Source organism: Entelurus aequoreus, linkage group LG10 (assembly GCF_033978785.1).
Source record: "Entelurus aequoreus isolate RoL-2023_Sb linkage group LG10, RoL_Eaeq_v1.1, whole genome shotgun sequence".
NCBI lineage: Eukaryota > Metazoa > Chordata > Actinopteri > Syngnathiformes > Syngnathidae > Entelurus > Entelurus aequoreus.
Genome location: NC_084740.1, coordinates 53785610 through 53805939, shown reverse-complemented (window position 1 = coordinate 53805939; position 20330 = coordinate 53785610). Strand labels below are relative to the sequence as shown.

The following is a 20330-nucleotide window of genomic DNA, read 5'->3' as shown; positions in this document are numbered from 1 at the left end:
ATCAACAGTGTACAAAACGGGTTATTTTCTTTCGCATTTGAAAAATAAATACAACCGAATCAGCAATTAAAACATATCTTATGTGGTACTGTCAAAATTAAAATTGCAAAAAACATATTAAACATGAAAAAATAGAGAAATTAAATATTTCAACTCACAATTTGTCGGACCCATTCGACACCGTATACACCAGTGGTACCGCTCATACACTGCAAAAACTGAAATCTAAGTAAGATGAAATATCAGAAATAAGGTTGATATTTGCTTATTTTCTGTCTGATAAGATCATTCTTCTCACTAAGCAGATTTTATGTTAGTGTTTTACTTGTTTTAAGTGTTTTGGTCCTAAATGATCTCAGTAAGATATTAGAGCTTGTTGCTGAGATCTGATGACCTATATTGAGTAAAACATGCTTGAAACTAGAATATCAACTGTTGCAAAGCTGTGTCATCAACACTCACAAGAATAAAACTGCTTTTTTTAAGTAATCATTTCTTATTTCAAGCATGGAAAAAAAAAAATCATGATTTTGACACAAATGTGTCTCATAATTAAAACAGATGACAGCCAAATGGACTTTGCTGTTTTATTTCCAATGAAACAATAGAAAATAAGTACTCATATAGTAGTACAGTTGGCACAGTACAGTAAACTGACAGTTAATATTTAAACATTTGACATTTAACATTTCAAACAAATTTGAACAGAAATAGTTCATGCACATTTAGATAAATTCCTCAAAATTACAATAAAAAAATGTTGGCCGGGGGTCGGGCTGTATATATGCGCACTAATTGACTGAAAGAGCACGCACTTGGCGCGATGATGTCATGTTATCCATGGAAAAATGCATTTTTAGACAATATGATTTGCCTGAGCGGCTAGGAAACTTGTTGCCTTTCCATTAAGAACAATAAATTAGTTTTTAGTATAAGTTTGTTGGTTTCAAGAAATGTAATGCCGAGCGCATATCATTATGTCAAGATAATGGCACTAGCATTTACTTAATTTAAGAATATTTTTTAAAATATTGAGCAAAAAGGTCTCTTTTTTTTTTCTACCAAGAAAAGTGCACTTGCTATAAGTGAGAATATACTTATTCTAAGATATTTTTGGGTTAATTGAGGTTAGCTAATTTGACTTGTTTTGGAAAGTCTTGACAAGCCAAATTTTCTTGTTCTATTGGCAGATAATTTTGCTTAATTCAAATAAAATACCCCAAATTTTTGTATTTTTTGTTGTTGTTTTTGAACACTGACTTTTTGCAGTGTAGTCGCTTGATTCGAGTGGAAGTGGTGGGCATTTCCCAATTTCCTCGCCCGGACATCTGGGCTGGCTTGCGGGGTTGACCGACATGGTCTCACAAGATGTAGTTTCTCTTTATCCTTCTTGAAAATGGCAAATCTATATCTGCCACCTAATCAACACTTTCTGCTTCCTGCTATATTGCAACTTGTGATTGGACACTCACTTTGGAACGACAAGTGATCAGTGTTTCCCATAAACTGCCAAGATACCTGTGGCGGTGGGGGCGTGGCTATGGGCGTGGTCACCATGACATAATCGAAAAATTTGCATAATTTACTACAATGATATGATTTTCTCTAAAAAGGCTCAAAAAATGTATACTTACTAATTAATAATAACAGTTTTGTTTTAAATGTCCGTCCATCCATTTTACAATATAATTACAACACTTTATGTACATATTTATATACAGATTTGAACAATAAGTTATTCACTGAAATATATTTATTAATTGTGGTTCTTACAAAAAATATATCTTATAAAATATAAAAGCTAAAATGTCTCTTAAAGCTCTGCCCCTTTAATTAGTGCATACTAAATAATTAAACTTTAGCCTACTACTACAACCATATTATTTACCAGCAACATAAAGGTGAAACAGAGGCAGAGGTGTCCTGCCACAGTCAGTAACAAATAAACAGAAAACAGTAGTGGTCAAATATAAATAAGGCAACAAGAGAAGTATCCTACACTTCTCTTTTGTAAAGTAAATCTGAACAGCCTATATGGGCATCTACATCAACTATATGATTTGCCTGAGAAGCTGGACAGGACAACAAAAAACAAATTTTATTTTTTTTATTTTATTTTTTAATTTTTTAAATTTGTGGCGGACGTAATTCTTTTGTGGCGGGCCGCCACAAATAAATGAATGTGTGGGAAACACTGGTGAGTATCCAATCACAGTCTCGTTAATGCCAGGATACCTAGATAGGCTACTGTCCACAACTTGTGATCTGATTGGCTACCACAACTGTCTATCAACTCAGTGTTTTTCAACCTTTTTTGAGCCAAGGCACATTTTTTTTCATAAAAAAAAAAAATACAGAGGCACATATAGGTTAAAAAATGAAACTCCACCAGGTTGTCGTGCCTTATTTTGAGTGTGTTGTTGTTTCCTGTGTGTAGTGCTTTAGTTTCTGTCTTGCGCTGTTAATTTGTGTGTGTGTCACTCGTAAAACCAGCAATGTCATGACATGACGTCATGCCCGGGAACCGGTACTTTTCAAACAGAGTATAGTACTGTTTTTGATTCATTAGTACCGCGATACTATACTAGTACCGGTATACCGTACAACCCTAGTACCTAACGATGTGTTTTGTATTTTACAGGAGGATTACTACTACGAGTACACGGAATGTGACAGTTCTGGATCTCGGTGGAGAGCGGCCATCCCTCACAACCCCGGAACCTGCATTGGCCTTCCAGAGCCGGTCCGCGGCGCAAAGTGCAGTAAGTGTGTGCTTGTGTGTACGCCGTGCATATGTGTGTGTGTGTGTGTGTGTGTGTGTGTGTGTAAGATAAAGGAAACAAATCTGTTGTGTGTCTGCATCACCTCCTTATCAGTGGTGAGGAATTTCCACTGCCACATCCTGACCGACTGTCTTTTCCAAAGGCAAAGGCTAATAAACGCAGAAGTATCACAGACAGGAAGTAGTGCGGTTCAAAATAATAGAACCGGACAGAGAGAGCATACATCGATGGTCCACATCTCACTTTGATAATATTAAAAAACATATACTGTAGTTGAGCTCAAAACAATTGGAAAGTATGTGTATTTGTTGCATTTGGTTGCAATTCAGGCAAAAACGTAATGCAGTACTTGTCTAAAACCAGTAGAGGTGCCGTGGTTCAGTTTCAACTAGTTGTGGGAAGTTGCATGGAGAGACTGATATTGAAACATATTAAAAAGGCAATACCACCATCCCTTGACCCATATCAGTTCGCATACCGGGAGAACCGATTGACCGAAGACACCATTGCTATTGTACTCCATAGACTCTTTGAACATCTTGAGCTTAGGAACACTTATGCAAGACTGCTCTTTGTCGATTTCAGCTCAGCATTTAAAGGCCTACTGAAATGATTTTTTTTTATTCAAACGGGGATAGCAGATCCATTCTATGTGTCATACTTGATCATTTCGCGATATTGCCATATTTTTGCTGAAAGGATTTAGTAGAGAACATCGACGATAAAGGTCGCAACTTTTGGTCGCTGATAAAAAAAAAGCCTTGCCTGTACCGGAAGTAGCGTGACGTCACCAGAGGAAGGACTCCTCACATTTTCCCATTGTTTACACGAGCAGCGAGAGAGATTCGGACCGAGAAAGCGACGATTACCCCATTAATTTGAGCCAGGATGAAAGATTCGTGGATGAGGAAAGTGAGAGTGAAGGACTACAGTGCAGTGCAGGACGTATCTTTTTTCGCTCTGACCGTAACTTAGGTACAAGGGTTCATTGGATTCCACACTTTCTCCTTTTTCTATTGTGGATCACGGATTTGTATTTTAAACCACCTCGGATACTATATCCTCTTGAAAATGAGAGTCGAGAACGCGAAATGGACATTCACAGTGACTTTTATCTCCACGACAATACATCGGCGAAGCTCTTTAGCTACTGAGCTAACGTGATAGCATCGTGCTTAAATGCAGATAGAAACAAAATACCGTAATTACCGGACTATAAGCCGCTACTTTTTCCCCCCGTTCTGGTCCCTGCGGCTTATACAACGGTGCGGCTTATTTACGGCCTGTTCTTCTCCGACACCGACGAAGAGGATTTCGGTGGTTTTAGTACGCAGGAGGAAGACGATGACACGATGATTAAAGACTGACTTTTCATATACCGGTAGGCTGGTTATTTTGATAACATACAGGCGAGCACTTTGTATTACTTTGCACCGTTGTATTATTTGTACTCTGCACGAATGCTGTTCGCCATGTCAAAGATGTGAAAGTTTGATTGAATGATTGAAAGATTTATTGTTAATAAATGGGACGCTTTGCGTTCCCAAACAGTCATCTCTGTCCCGACAATCCCCTCCGTTGTAGCAGGAACCCTTATATACTACGGTAATTACACATCAAAACCCTGCGGCTTATAGTCGGGTGCGGCTTATATATGGAGCAATCTGTATTTTCCCCTAAATTTAGCTGGTGCGGCTTATAGTCAGGTGCGGCTTATAGTCCGGAAATTACGGTAAATAAATCCCTGACTGGAAGGATAGACAGAAGATCAACAATACTATTAAACCATGGACATGTAAATACACGGTTAATGCTTTCCAGCTTGGCGAAGCTTAACAATGCTGTTGCTAACGACGCCATTGAAGCTAACTTAGCAACGGGACCTCACAAAGCTATGCTAAAAACATTAGCGCTCCACCTACGCCAGCCCTCATCTGCTCATCAACACCCGTGCTCACCTGCGTTCCAGCGATCGACGGAAGGACGAAGGACTTCACCAGATCATCCGTGCGGTCGGCGGCTAGCGCGTCTGCTATCCAAGTCAAAGTCCTCCTGGTTGTGTTGCTGCAGCCAGCCGCTAATACACCGATTCCACCTACAGCTTTCTTCTTTGCAGTCTTCATTGTTCATTAAACAAATTGCAAAAGATTCACCAGCACAGATGTCCAGAATACTGAGATATATAATTTTGAGATGAAAACAGGGCTTTTTTGTATTGGATTCAATGGGGTACCAATACTTCCGTTTCAATGATTGACGTCACCCGCATACGTCATCATACATAGATGTTTTCAACCGGAAGTTTAGCGGGAAATTTAAAATTGCACTTTATAAGTTAACCCGGCCGTATTGGCATGTGTTGCAATGTTAAGATGTCATCATTGATATATAAACTATCAGACTGCGTGGTCGCTAGTAGTGGGTTTCAGTAGGCCTTTAACACAATAAGGCCAAACAGACTCAGATCTAAGCTTCACAACCTTGGTTTGAACACCTTCCTCTGCAACTGGATTTTGGACTTTTTAACTATTCGCACACAGTATGTGAAAATAGGTGAGCACATTTCTGCCACGCTCACCATCAACACCGGTGCCCCACAGGGTTGTGTGCTGAGCCCTGTGCTCTTCACACATGACCGCACAGCCTCTTCAACATCCAATCTCACTGTCAAATATGCCGACGACATCACGGTGCTTGGGCTCATCAGTAATGTTGGGTTTAGGACGGGCCGGGGGTGCCTTTTGGAGTCTTGTGAATGGGGGCTCAGAATTTGGTGCTTCGCCCCTGCTGGCATTTAAACAGGAGTCAGAACATTCTTACAAGACATATTCTCTAATGCATTAAAACGTTAAAATAGGGGGTTGTTTTTTCCGTAATCAGTCAAGGGAATTACTCAAAGGCTTTTATAGAAAATGATGAGTCATTTAGGTCTATTAGGGCATCATTGTTTAATGGTGGAATACAGGATGTTACCTGATACCTCGCTGATGTTGTAAGATGTGGAAGGACCGGTTTATTAGCTGTGCTTTGTTCTGTGCTCCATCAGCAATATGCTTCACCGATTCTGTTCATAACTTTTATGGACAGAATTTCTAGGCGCAGTCAGGGCGTTGAGGGGATCCGGTTTGGTGGCTGCAAGATTAGGTCCCTGCTTTTTGCAGATGATGTGGTCCTGATGGCTTCAACTGGCCAGGATCTTCAGCTCTCACTGGATCGGTTCGCAGCCGAGTGTGAAGCGACTGGGATGAGGATCAGCACCTCCAAGTCAGAGTCCATAGTTCTTGCCCGGGAAAGGGTGGAGTGCCATTTCCAAGTTGGGGAGGAGATCTTGTCCCAAGTGGAGGAGTTCAAGTACCTAGGAGTCTTGTTCACGAGTGAGGGAAGACTGGATCGTGAGATCGACAGGCGGATCGGTGCGGCGTCTTCAGTAATGCGGACGCTGTATGGATCCGTTGTGGTGAAGAAGGAGCTGAGCCGGAAGGCAAAGCTCTCAATTTACCGGTCGATCTACGTTCCCATCCTCACCTATGATCATGAGCTTTGGGTTATGACCGAAAGGACAAGATCACGGGTACAAGCGGCCTAAATGAGATTCCTCCGCCGGGTGGCGGGTCTCTCCCTTAGAGATAGGGTGAGAAGCTCTGCCATCCGGTGGGAACTCAAAGTAAAGCCCCTGCTCCTCCACATGGAGAGGAGCCAGATGAGGTGGTTCGGGCATCTGGTCAGGATGCCACCCGAACACCTCCCTAGGGAGGTGTTTAGGGCACGTCCGACCGGTAGGAGGCCACGGGGAAGACCCAGGACACGTTGGGAAGACTATGTCTCCTGGCTGGCCTGGGAACGCCTCGGGAACCCCCGGGAGGAGCTGGACGAAGTGGCTGGGGAGAGGGAAGTCTGGGCTTCTCTGCTTAGGCTGCTGCCCCGCGACCCGACCTCGGGTAAGCGGAAGAAAATGGATGGATGGACAACGGTATATGATCATTAGATATTGCACACCTCTTGGCAACAAATCATGCACTAATGTTAATTTTGTTGACTAATCATTTTCGTGTTGGTCATCGTGAACAACCTACTTTCCCCCTGACGATAACTAATCAAAAACAAACGCATGTCGATAAAGTCGATAACAAAATAACTGACATTTTACTCAACGAATTAAAAAAGAGCTGAAAATCTTGACAAACAAAATCCAATCATATTTAGTTTCATCTTGTTGATGGGTGGGACAAGTTTGGAATATATCCAATCAGAGCTCTTTAACAGCGTACAAGGGGGGCGGGTGTTTATTACCAAAGGAGAGCCAATCAGAGGCTTTTCCGTGTGGGACGAGGAAGTTGCATGAAGTATGTTTCCACCTGGGAGAAAGTGAAAGAGGAAACATTTAATTTTTATTGCCATCAACAGGCGAGTCATCGACCGTGACGTGTACACAACTGTAAGGTCAAGCTGATTCTACCGTATTACTTCTTTAAAAAAAATTATCAAGTAATTTACTCTGCCTCAAGGAATCATTTATTGAATTGTGAATCTAAAGCAGTGGTTCTTAAAGGCCTACTGAAAGCCACTACTACCGACCACGCAGTCTGATAGTTTATATATCAATGATGAAATCTTAACATTGCAACACATGCCAATATGGCCGGGTTAACTTATAAAGTGCAATTTTAAATTTCCCACCAAACTTCCGGTTGAAAAACTCCTTTGGATATGATTTATGCGCGTGACGTCACAAAATCCACGGAAGTGGTTGGACCCCATCTGACCCGATACAAAAACCTCTTGTTTTCTTCGACAAAATTCCACAGTATTCTGGACATCTGTGTTGGTGAATCTTTTGCAATTTGTTTAATGAACAATGGAGGCTGCAAAGAAGAACGTTGTAGGTGGGATCGATCGGTGTATTAGCGGCTAAGTACAATACTTACAGCAACACAACAAGGACTACTTACTTAGCAGACGCCTAGCCGCCAAACCCACGGAAGAAGTCCTTCGTCGCGCCGTCGATCGCTGGAACGCAGGTGAACACGGCTGTTGATGGAAAGATGAGGGCTGGCTGGCGTAGGTGGAGCGCTAATGTTTTTATCATAGTTCTGTGAGGTCCGGTTGCCAAGTTGCTAAATTAGCCTTAGCGTCGTTAGCAACAGCATTGTTAAGCCTTACCAGGCTGAGAATTTTTAACCGTGTAGTTACATGTACATGGTTTAATAGTATTGTTGATCTTCTGTCTATCCTTCCAGTCAGGGATTTATTTATTTTGTTTCTATCTGCATTTGAGACAGATGCTATCACGTTAGCTCATGCTACAGAGGTTCGTCGATGATGGGTGTCCTTCGTGGCGCCGTCGATCGCTGGAACGCAGGTGAGCACGGCTGTTGATGTAACCGTGTAGTTACTATCTTCATTTGAGAACGATGCTATCACGTTAGCTCAGTAGCTAAGTGTGTCACCGATGTATTGTCGTGGAGATAAAAGTCACTTTAAATGTCCATTTCGCGTTCTCGACTCTCATTTTCAAGAGGATATAGTATCCGAGGTGGTTTGAAATACAAATCCGTGATCCACAATAGAAAAAGGAGAGTGTGGAATCCAATGAGCCAGCTTGTACCTAAGTTACGGTCAGAGCGAAAAAAGATACGTCCATCACTGCCTCTCAAGTCATTCACTGTAACGTTCTTCATCTACGAATCTTTCATCCTCGCTCAAATTAATGGGGTAATCGTCGCTTTGTCGCTCTGAATCTCTCTCACTCCATTGTAGACAAAGGAAAATTGTGAGGAATATTACCTCCTGTGACGTCACGCTACTTCCGGTACAGGCAAGGCTTTTTTTATCAGCGAGCAAAAGTTGCGAACTTTATCGTCGATTTTCTCTACTAAATCCTTTCAGCAAAAATATGGCAATATCGCGAAATGATCATGTATGACACATAGAATGGATCTGCTATCCCCGTTTAAATAAAAAAAATTCATTTCAGTAGGCCTTTAACCTTGTTGAAGGTATCAAACCCCACCAGTTTCATGTGCGCATTCACCGAACCCTTCTTTAGTGAAAAATAAAATGTTTGTTCTTTTTCAAATTCAAGACAATGTTGTTTTTCTACTAGTGCACAAAATGAACCGTGCATGAACATCACCTTGTTCGAAGAACAAAACCAACACAGTGTATGAACTCGCAACAAATGACACACCTGCAAATCAGTCTGACTTCTGCTGCTGCCTTTGAAAGACTAGTTCAGATCACAATTTTCAGTGCAACTGATGGCCACGACAGAGAAACCAGTTTTCGTCACCACTGTTCAATTATTGTAACATCTGTTGAGACGCTTTAATGAGGACATGAATTCCATCGATCACTTTATTGAGCAAAACTCTTTGTCTGCCAATAACACATGACCAAAACATTGGTAAACAATTTCTATCGAGCAAAACTGGTAACTTGTCTTCTGTACAAACCAGACCAAAAACAACTTTGTCATCTGTCATATCAACATTCACTTGCGCATCACCAGTGATGCGTTTACAGACACACAAAAAGTCGGAAACTTCAACACAGCACAAAATGTGTGATTCCAGGTGGTTACACTATGGCAGGGGTGCCAAACTTTTTCCACTGAGGGCCACACACGGAAAAATTTAAGCATACGGGGGCCATTTTGATATTTTTCATTTTCAAACCATAACAAAATATATAGATTGTTTTTTTTTAACCTTTAGGGCTCTCGGGGACCAGTTGAGGGTCAAGGGTCTCAGTCATTAAAATGTTAAAAATAAGTCAAATTATTATTATTATTTTTTACAGTACATCTCTATATCAACTTCAGGTTGATATCAAATAAAAAAACAAAACAGGTTTTATGGCTTTTCTGTCAAAGACAACTTTGTTTTTTATAGTAAAACTGAAATATGCAGTATTTAGTAATTAGAGCCCTAAAAGATCAATAATGCAGGACACCATTGATTTGAATTATTTAATATTTTTGAGTAATCACAGTGAAAAGTTAAATAAAATCCCACTAAATATATTTGGGATCCAAAAGGTCCCCCAGTCATAAAGTGATACATTTTTATTAGTTTTTTTTTTTTTAACTTTTCACACTTAAATTACGAGATCAACTTCAGATATATCTGTCAATTTTACGTGTGAACTATTATTTTGTTTGTTTTATGCTCTTTTGTCAAATAAAACTTTGATGTTTTTATATGGCAACCACACAATACATGCAATATTTTTTACACATAAAACATTTTAAAGTGACATTTTTTAAGTAATTGGAGCCATGAATAGGTCAATAATTCATTATGACATAGATTTTTGGTCTTTTTTTTGTTTTTTGAGCAATGGCAAAAAGAATAAATAAAGAAAGACAAAAGAAAAAAAAAAAAGCCTGCATGGCAGCTTTTTGTCAACATTGCAACTTTTTCTTGTTAGATTTCAACTCATTCCACTTTTTTAAATGTTTTTTAAAATTTTTGCAATACTATCAATTTTGCAATATTTGCAGAATGTGTGGCGGGCCGGTAAACTATTAGCTGCGGGCCGCAAATGGCCCCCGGGCCGCACTTTGGACACCCCTGCACTATGATTTACCAATCAAATGTGTGTTTATTCTAGTGTAATTTATTAAGAATCTTAATTTATAAATATTAATCATGAAATTATGTCACTATATTATTAATGTCAATCAATGTTTACTTATACAGGTATAGCTCGAAATCACAAGTGTCTCAAAAGGCTGCAGAAGCCACAACGACATCCTGGGCTCAGATCCCACATCAGGGCAAGGAAAAACTCAACCCAATGGGATGACAATGAGAAACCTTGGAGGGGACCGCAGATGTGTAAAAACAGGAGGTTCAGTCACCGGAATTTTACTGTAAAGTTTGCGGTGTTTTTTTCCCCCAGCATATAACAAATGTCAATAAATGAAATGGAATGGGGAAAAACAGTATCACTGTTTTTTTACAGTAAAATTAATGCAACAAAACTGACAGTTTTTTTTTTTTTTTTACCAAGTATACCGGTACTTAAACTGCACCCACTAAATTTTTAAGTAAATCAAATTTTTTGCATGTATTAGCCGCATCGGACCATAAACCGCAGATATATACCGGTACGAAAGATTTTGTAAATGTTTATGTACATACCTTAATTGCTTCCAAACGGTGCCTGTCACACGGCAGTAAAACGGCGGATGAAACAAAACAGAAGTCGCTATCATGGACCTACTCGCTACGGAAGCTAGCTCTCCAATCAGCTAAACAGACTCAATAACACCACGGTAACGTTTTGGTGAAACTGAAACGATACAAAAAGAATGCCATTGTAAGTTAATAATACTAACACTGAGACTCGTAAACGTGTTAGCATATGTGTTAATGCTAACGACGCTAGCTTTATTACGTCACGATGGCGTGTACAAATATGCATGAAAACACTCCTACAGAAATCACACACGGGACGATTTAGTAAGTATGAATTGTTTTAGTTATATTGTAAAACTTACAAACATTGCTTGGAGTGATGAATGAAGAACCCTTTCAAGCAGAAACCCAATGGACGAAAAATGTTGAATACAAAACATTATGGCCGTTAGCCAAGAAAAATCTGCACCGTTTTATAAGCCGCAGTGTGCAAAGCGTAGGGAAAAACTAGCGGCTTACAGTCCGAAAAATACGGTAATATTCCACATGACTAAGCACTGTGGGTTAGCTCTCATCTATCACAGATTTTTTACCGTAAAATCTACGGTTGTTATTAATGTATTACTGTATATGGGGACACCGTACCGATGTTAAAAAAAATCTAATGTCATTTTTACAGTGTACAATTTGATGGATAGCTTGCTTTAAATCATAAGTCCAGCAGATATTAGAGTATGTGTCTTTATTTTTAACACAAATGTTTCTAAATTATGTGATAATATAATATTTTCATGCATTGAAGTTTAAAAGATATGCAATTGCAGGCACTACATGTACTGTTTTAAACGTCAAAACAGAAAGAATAAATGCATTGAGTGAGAAAAGATAAAGTACTTAATTAACACACATTATTTTCAGGTTTTCGCCGACCACATAAAATGATGTGGCGGCCCAGTTTTGGCCACCGGGCCTTGAGTTTGACACATGTGGCTTACAGCAAAGGTTGACATCCTGCAACCCTGTCACATATCTGGTTAAGTATAGAAAGTGCAGTGACGGAGTGTACCAGCATGGAAGGATTACGTTATTCTCAATGCCTCCTCAGGAGTCCTAACCTCAAATAAGTAGCTTTATATTCGTCATCATGCTTTTTTCCCCCACGCGCATCCTTTTTTTTTTTTGTGTGTGTCCAAAAGCATTTTCGTGCAAAGCCGGCGAGTTTCTGGAGATGTCAGCTCAGGAGTGCACCCGGTGCGCAGCTGGAAGCTACTCCCTGGGCAGCGGCATCCGCTTCGACCAATGGGATTCCATGCCTGCGGGATTCAGTAGCCTAGCAACCGCCCTGGAAAACAGTCCCCACAGAGATGGAAGCGGTACATGCAACAGGTAGGGAAGCAGTGAGACACAATGGGATGGGAAATGTGCCGTAACAATGAGTCACCGATCATTTTGGTACATCTTCTCATATGGAAATGAAACATGAATATACAGTCCTGGTCAAAAGTTTACGTACACTTGTAAAGAACATCATGTCATGGCTGTCTGGAGTTTCCAATCATTTCTACAACTCTTATTTTTTTGTGATAGAGTGATTGGAGCACATACTTGTTGGTCACAAAAAACCTTCATGAAGTTTGGTATTTACCAATGCAATAGATAGTGAAAATAAATAAATAAATAAATAAAAGCAACATTTTTTCTACTATCTATTGCATTGGTAATTACTTCTGTAATTTGAATAAAAGCCATTAGCTCTGTATCCATAATGGTTCTCAGTGAGTAGTCTGTTTTAGGGATGTCCCGATCCAGGTTTTTGCACTTCCGATCCGATACCGATGTTGTTTTTGCACTTCCGATCCGATACCGATACTGGCCGATACTGGCCGAGCATGTATTAAAGTTTAAAGTTATTGAGCCTACTTAGTTGTCAGATTCATTTTGAAAAGGGTTTTAGTACTCTTGATAACAACTAGCCAGCTGAATTAGGTGAGTTTGAATAATACACAATGGAGATGTTGACGTGCAGAGTTTCAAACACTTCATTTTCTAGCAGGGGACTTTTCAAATGATGCTACATATTAGCAGTAATGCTACTTTTTATAGCAACGCTTTTGCCCCACTCTTGACAAATTACGGTTGTCTGTTCGACATATTCCCACTTGAAGCCAAACCACCGCCAGACGATGGACCCCCTGCTGTTTTTCTTGGTAATTAATGGATTCTTCCTTCATTTTTACCGCTCACACGGCTACGCTAGCATCACAGCTAACGTTAGCCATGCTGCTACCTCTCTGCTGGGAGATTGCGTATACGTACGTGACGTATGACGTGACAGTATGTGACGTGTGTAAGAAAGTGCGCTTGCTGTCTGTGAGAAGCAGACACAAGAAGGAGTGGGAAGAACCATGTCGTGTAATGCCAGCAGCTAAAAGCAACTGCGTGAGAACGTATACTCCAATATCACGATATAGTCATTTTTTTTATGTCGCACAGAGACAGCTGACATTTTTACCGGTAACTTTTAATTCACATGGCCGTCCAAACGGTTAGGACACAGACCTGTGGATGTGTTGAAGGTGTGCTGGAAAATGCGGAGCGGAAATTAGGGAGCGGCAGAAAAGTGGAATGTATTATTTAAATCGTTGCGTTGGAAAACACGGACCGGAATTTAAAAAAAAACTGGATCTGGATCGGCATTTTCCCATGCCTTGCCGATACGCATTTTATGGCAAATATCGGCGGCCGATCCGATCCAAATATCGGATCGGGACATCCCTAGTCTGTTTGTTTGTGAAACTCTGTAATCTGTTATTGAACAGTTTTTCAATCATATTACAAAATTGTGGAAGTAAAGAAACAAGTCTATAGTGTGTAAATTGGTGTTTGTTTCCAGTCTTATAAATTGGTGCAGCTTTAGCTATTTTCATTTTGTTTGGGAATTTGCCTGTTTGAAATGATAGGTTACTAATATACATTAATGGTCCTGAGATCTCTTCAATAACCTTTTTTTTTTTTGGTTTCCATATCAATTCTATTACAATCAATTGAAGTCTTAGATTTGCATTTTTTTCACAATTTTAACTATTTCCTAAGAAATAGAAACTGGAAATAAGTGATGTACTATATACACTGCAAAAACTGAAATGTAAGTAAGATGAAATATCTCAAATAAGGGTGATATTTGCTTATTTTCTGTCTGATAAGATAATTCTTCTCACTAAGCAGATTTTATGTTAGAGTATTTTACTTGTTTTAAGTGTTTTGGTCCTAAATGATCTTAGTAAGATATTACAGCTTGTTGCTGAGATTTGATGACCTATATTGAGTAAAACATGCTTGAAACTAGAATATCGACTGTTGCAAAGCTGTGTCATCAACACTCACAAGTATAAAACTACTTTTTTAAAGTAATCATTTGTTGTTTCAAGCATGAAAAACAAATCATGATTTTGACACAATTGTGTCTCATAATTAAAACAGATTACAGCCAAATGGACTTTGCTGTTTTATTTTCAATGAAACAATAGAAAATACGTACTCATATAGTAGTACAGTTGGCACAGTACAGTAAACTGACAGTTAAAATTTAAACATTTGACATTTCAAACAATTTTGAACCGAAATAGTTCATGCACATTCAGATAAATTCCTCAAAATTACAATTAAAAAGATTTTGTCCGGGGGCCGGGCTGTATATATGCGCACTAATTGACTGAAAGAGCACGCACTTGGCGCAATGATGTCATGTTATCCATGGAAAAATGCATTTTTAGACAATATGATTTGCCTGAGCGGCTAGGAGACCCCGAGAGTAACAAGCGCTTGCCTTGTTGCCTTTCCATTAAGAACAATACATTAGTTTTTAGTATAAGTTTGCTGGTTTCAAGAAATGTAATGCAGAGCACATATCATTATGTCAAGATAATGGCACTAGCATTTACTTCCTTTAAGAATATTTTTCAACGTATTGAGCAAAAAGGTCTCTTTTTTTTTTTCTACCAAGAAAAGTGCACTTGTTATTAGTGGGAATATACTTATTTTAAGCTATTTTTGGGTACATAGAGGTTAGCTAATGTTACTTGTTTTGGAAAGTCTTGACAAGCCAAATTTTCTTGTTCTATTGGCAGATAATTTTGCTTAGTTCAAATAAAATACCCCTAATTTTTTTATTTTTTTTTTCTTGTTTTTGAACACTGACTTTTTGCAGTGTAGTAACTGTATGTATGTTCAAAAATCTAATTAAAACCATACGTCCAGATGATTGCAAGTACAAAATGTATTTTTGCAGTTCTTCCTGGGTGCCTCAGGGAAGTTACCTGGAGTCCAACAGGGATGAGTGCACGGTCTCGCTCATATACGCGGTCCGTCTGAAGAAGACTGGATCGGTCAGCTTTGAATACCAGTACCCAGACAACAACTTGCTCTTTGAGTTCTTTGTGAGTAGCGCACGTTTGTGTCGCCCAGGTGAGGGTCGAAGCCGCCAATCAATTATTTGTGTTGCAGATTCAGAATGACCAATGTCAGGAGATGGATCAGGCCGTGGACACCAAGTGGCTTAAACTCAGCAATCCAGGCGAGTGGGCAACACACACGGTAAGTTCTGGAGTGCACCGGTACTTAAACCACACCCACTAAATTTCTAAATAAATACATATTTTTACATATATTAGCCGCATTGGACCATAAACCGCAGATATATACTGGTACGAAAGATATTGTAAATGTTTAAGTACGTACCTTAATTGCTTCCAAACGGTGCCTGTCACACGGCAGTAAAACGGCTAGTAAAACAAAACAAAGTCAACGTCATGGACCCGCTAGCTGTGAAAACTAGCTCTTCAATCACATAAACAGACACAATAACTCCACAGTGATGTTTTGGTAAAATTGAAACGATACAAAAAAATGCCATTGTAAGTTAATAATACTAACACAGACACTCGTAAACGTGTTAGCATATGTGTTAATTTTAATGACGCTAGCTTTATCACGTCACGATAGCGTGTACAAATATGCATGAAAACACTCCTACAGAAATCACACATGGGACGATTTAGTAAGTATGAATTGTTTTAGTTATATTGTAAAACTTACACACATTGCTTGGAGTGATGAATGAAGAGCAGTAAAACGGCTAATAAAACAAAACAGAAGTCATTGTCATGGACCCACTAGCTGCGTAAGCTAGCTCTCCAATCAGCTAAACAGACTCAATAACTCCACGGTGACGTTTTGGTGAATATGATACAAAACAAAAGAATGCCATTGTAAGTTAATAATACTAACACAGACACTCGTAAACGTGTTAGCATATTTGTTAATGCTAACGACGTTGGTTTTATTACGTCACGATAGCGTGTACAAATATGCATGAAAACACTCCTACAGAAATCACACATGGGACGATTTAGTAAGTATGAATTGTTTTAGTTATATTGTAAAACTTACAAACATTGCTTGGAGTGATGAATGAAGAGCAGTAAAACAGCTAATAAAACAAAACAGAAGTCCTTGCCATGGACCCACTTTCTGCGTAAGCTAGCTCTCCAATCAGATAAACAGACACAATAACTCCACGGTGACGTTTTGATGAATATAATACAAAACAAAAGAAGGCCATTGTAAGTTAATAATACTAACACAGACACTCGTAAATGTGTTAGCAGATGTGTTAATGCTAACGACGCTAGCTTTATCACGTCACGATAGCGTGTACAAATATGCATGAACAAAACTACTACAGACATCACACATGGGACGATTTAGTAAGTATGAATTGTTTTAGTTATATTGTAAAACTTACAAACATTGCTTGGAGTGATGAATGAAGAGCAGTAAAACGGCAAAAAACCAAAAAACAGAAGTCGTCGTCATGGACCCACTTTCTGCGTAAGCTAGCTCTCCAATCAGATAAACAGACTCAATAACTCCACAGTGACGTTTTGGTGAAATTGAAACACTACAAAGAGAATGCCATTGTAAGTTAATAATACTAACACAGACACTCGTAAATGTGTTAGCAGATGTGTTAATGCTATCGACGCTAGCTTACTCACGTCACGATAGCGTGTACAAATATGCATGAAAATACTCCTACAGAAATCACACATGGGACGATTTAATAAGTATGAATTGTTTTAGTTATAATGTAAAACTTACAAACATTGCTTGGAGTGATGAATAAAGAGCAGTAAAACGGCTAAAAAAGACAAAACAGAAGTCATTGCCATGGACCCACTAGCTGTGGAAGCTAGCTCTCCAATCAGCTAAACAGACACAATAACTCCACGGTGACGTTTTGGTGAATATGATACAAAACAAAAGAATGCCATTGTAAGTTAATAATACTAACACAGACACTCGTAAACGTGTTAGCATATTTGTTAATGCTAACGACGTTAGCTTTATTACGTCACGATAGCGTGTACAAATATGCATGAAAACACTCCTACGGACATCACACACGGGACGATTTAGTAAGTATGAATTGTTTTAGTTATATTGTAAAACTTACAAACATTGCTTGTAGTGATGAATGAAGAGCAGTAAAACGGTTAATAAAACAAAACAGAAGTAAGGACCATGGACCCACTAGTCGTGGAAGCTAGCTCTCCAATCAGCTAAACAGACACAATAACTCCACGGTGACGTTTTGGTGATTATGATACAATACAAAAAGAATGCCATTGTAAGTTAATAATACTAACACAGACACTCGTAAACGTGTTAGCATATGTGTTAATGCTAACGACGCTAGCTTACTCACGTCACGATAGCGTGTACAAATATGCATGAAAACACTCCTACAGAAATCACGCATGGGACGATTTAGTAAGTATGAATTGTTTTAGTTATATTGTAAAACTTACAAACATTCCTTGGAGTGACGAATGAAGAGCAGTAAAATAGCTAATAAAACAAAACAGAAGTCATCGCCATGGACCCACTAGCTGCGGAAGCTAGCTCTCCAATCAGCTAAACAGACTCAATAACTCCACAGCGACGTTTTGGTGAAATTGAAACAAAACAAAACGATGCCATTGTAAAACATTATGGCCGTTAGCAAAGAAAAATCTGCACCGTTTTATAAGCTGCAGGTTACAAACCATAGGGAAAAAGTAGCGGTTTATAGTCCGAAAAAAACGGTAATGTTGCACTAAGCACTGTGGGTTATCTCTCATATTTTACATGCAAGGTGAACCTGAAGTCTGGCGCCAACATCATGTATTGGAGGACCAGTGCAGTCGTGATGGGAGCCAAAGCGGTGAAACCTGCCTTGCTGAAGAATATCCTAATAGAAGGTTTGCGATCTTCTCTTTTCATGTTCTTGTTTCTTCCAAATATTTATCCCTTTTCCTTGTCTTCCAGGGGTGGCCTACACGTCAGAGTGTTTCCCTTGTAAGCCAGGAACATTCAGCCGGGTCCCTGGCTCAGCCTCCTGCGAGCCCTGCCCCCGGGACACCTACTCGGCTCACGGGGCGAGCTCCTGCACTTCCTGCAACACCAGCAGCCAGTACGCAGGTATGGTAGACACACCACACTTCAGCCTGCGCCTGTTGATGACGGTGGGCATTTTTCTCCAATGGAAGACGAGGGCTCGGCAATGTGTCAGAACAGACCGCCATGTTCCAAGAAGGACTATTTCAGCATCCACACAGCTTGCGACAACGAGGGAAAGGTGAGGTGAACTTCGACTCGTCGTTTCCCACACTGCAAAAACTGAAATCTATGTAAGATTAAATATCTCAAATAAGGGTGATATTTGCTTATTTTCTGTCTGATAAGATAATTCTTCTCACTAAGCAGATTTTATGTTATGTTTTACTTGTTTGAAGTGTTTTGGTCCTAAATGATCTCAGTAAGATATTACAGCTTGTTGCTGAGATTTGATGACCTATATTGAGTAAAACATGCTTGAAACTATTTTTGTCCAAATGTCCAAAACACACCCAGCAATGGTGCACAGGAAGGCGGGGAAAAAGGCGGCCAAAATGGTCAAAAGTCCCAATTGTGTCCAAAATACCTCCCCGGGTTCCAGTCCCACGAGTCTTGCCGCCGGGTGCAAAAAATGTCCAAAACGCACCCAGCAAAGTCCCGCGGGAAGTGGGGGAGAAAAGTGAGAAAAGTCGGCAAAAGTCCCCAAAAATGTTCCAAATACCTACCCAGGATCCAGTCCCACAAGTCCCGCCGCCGGCCGCGCAAGTCCCACGATGCCCAAAATGTCCATAACACACCCAGCCGAGTCCCACGGGGAGGGCGGATAAAAGTTGGAAAAGTCGGCAAAAGTCCCCAAAAATGTTCAAAATACCTACCCAGGTTGGAGTCCCACATGGATTTGAACCCGGGTGTGGTTTTTGAACATTTTACCGACTTTTCTCACTTTTCTCCCCCACTTCCCGCGGGACTTTGCTGGGCGCGTTTTGGACATTTTGGGCATCCCGGCCGGCAGCGGGACTTGTGGGACTCCAACCTAGGTAGGTATTTTGAACATTTTTGGGACTTTTGCCGACTTTTCCAACTTTTATCCCCCCTCCCCGTGGGACTTGGCTGGGAGTGTTATGGACATTTTGGGCATCCCGGGACTTGCACAGCCATACATAAGATTTTATGTTAGAGTGTTTTACTTGTTTTAAGTGTTTTGGTCCTAAATGATCTCAGTAAGATATTACAGCTTGTTGCTGAGATTTGATTACCTATATTGAGTAAAACATGCTTGAAACTAGAATATCAACTGTTGCAAAGCTGTGTCATCAACACTCACAAGTAGAAAACTACTTTTTCAAAGTAATAATTTCTTATTTCAAGCATGTAAAAAAAAAAATCATGACTCTGACACAATTGTGTCTCATAATTAAAACAGATGACAGCCAAATGGACTTTGCTGTTTTATTTTCAATGAAACAATAGAAAATACGTACTTGTATAGTAGTGCACTTGTTATTAGTGAGAATATACTTACCGTATTTTTCAGACTAGAAGTCGCAGTTTTTTTCATAGTTTGGCCGGGGGTGCGACTTATACTCAGGAGCGACTTTTGTGTGAAATTATTAACACATTAGCGTAAAATATCAAATAATATTATTTATCTCATTCACGTAAGAGACTAGACGTATAAGACTTCATGGTAATTAGCGATTAGGAGTGACAGATTGTTTGGTAAACGTATAGCATGTTCTATATGTTACAGTTATTTGAATGACTCTTACCATAATATGTTACGTTAACATACCAGGCACCTTCTCAGTTGGTTATTTATGCCTCATATAACGTACACTTATTCAGCCTGTTGTTCACTATTCTTTAATTATTTTAAATTGCCTTTCAAATGTCTATTCTTGGTGTTGGGTTTTATCAAATACATTTCCCCCAAAAATGCGACTTATACTCCAGTGCGACTTATATATGT

General features: G+C 39.6%; 1 protein-coding gene across 1 annotated transcript in view; it reads left to right on the top strand.

Moving 5' to 3' along the window:
* The window catches only part of LOC133658787 (endosome/lysosome-associated apoptosis and autophagy regulator family member 2-like), a 50910-nt gene that overhangs the window by 6920 nt on the left and 23660 nt on the right, over nt 1-20330 (top strand). Inside the window, exons 2-8 of the mRNA XM_062061179.1 lie at nt 2642-2762; nt 12121-12310; nt 15213-15360; nt 15428-15517; nt 18120-18225; nt 18293-18445; nt 18514-18602. Of these exons, the coding sequence (XP_061917163.1) occupies nt 2642-2762; nt 12121-12310; nt 15213-15360; nt 15428-15517; nt 18120-18225; nt 18293-18445; nt 18514-18602 (897 nt within the window). The remainder of the gene's footprint in view (nt 1-2641; nt 2763-12120; nt 12311-15212; nt 15361-15427; nt 15518-18119; nt 18226-18292; nt 18446-18513; nt 18603-20330) is intronic.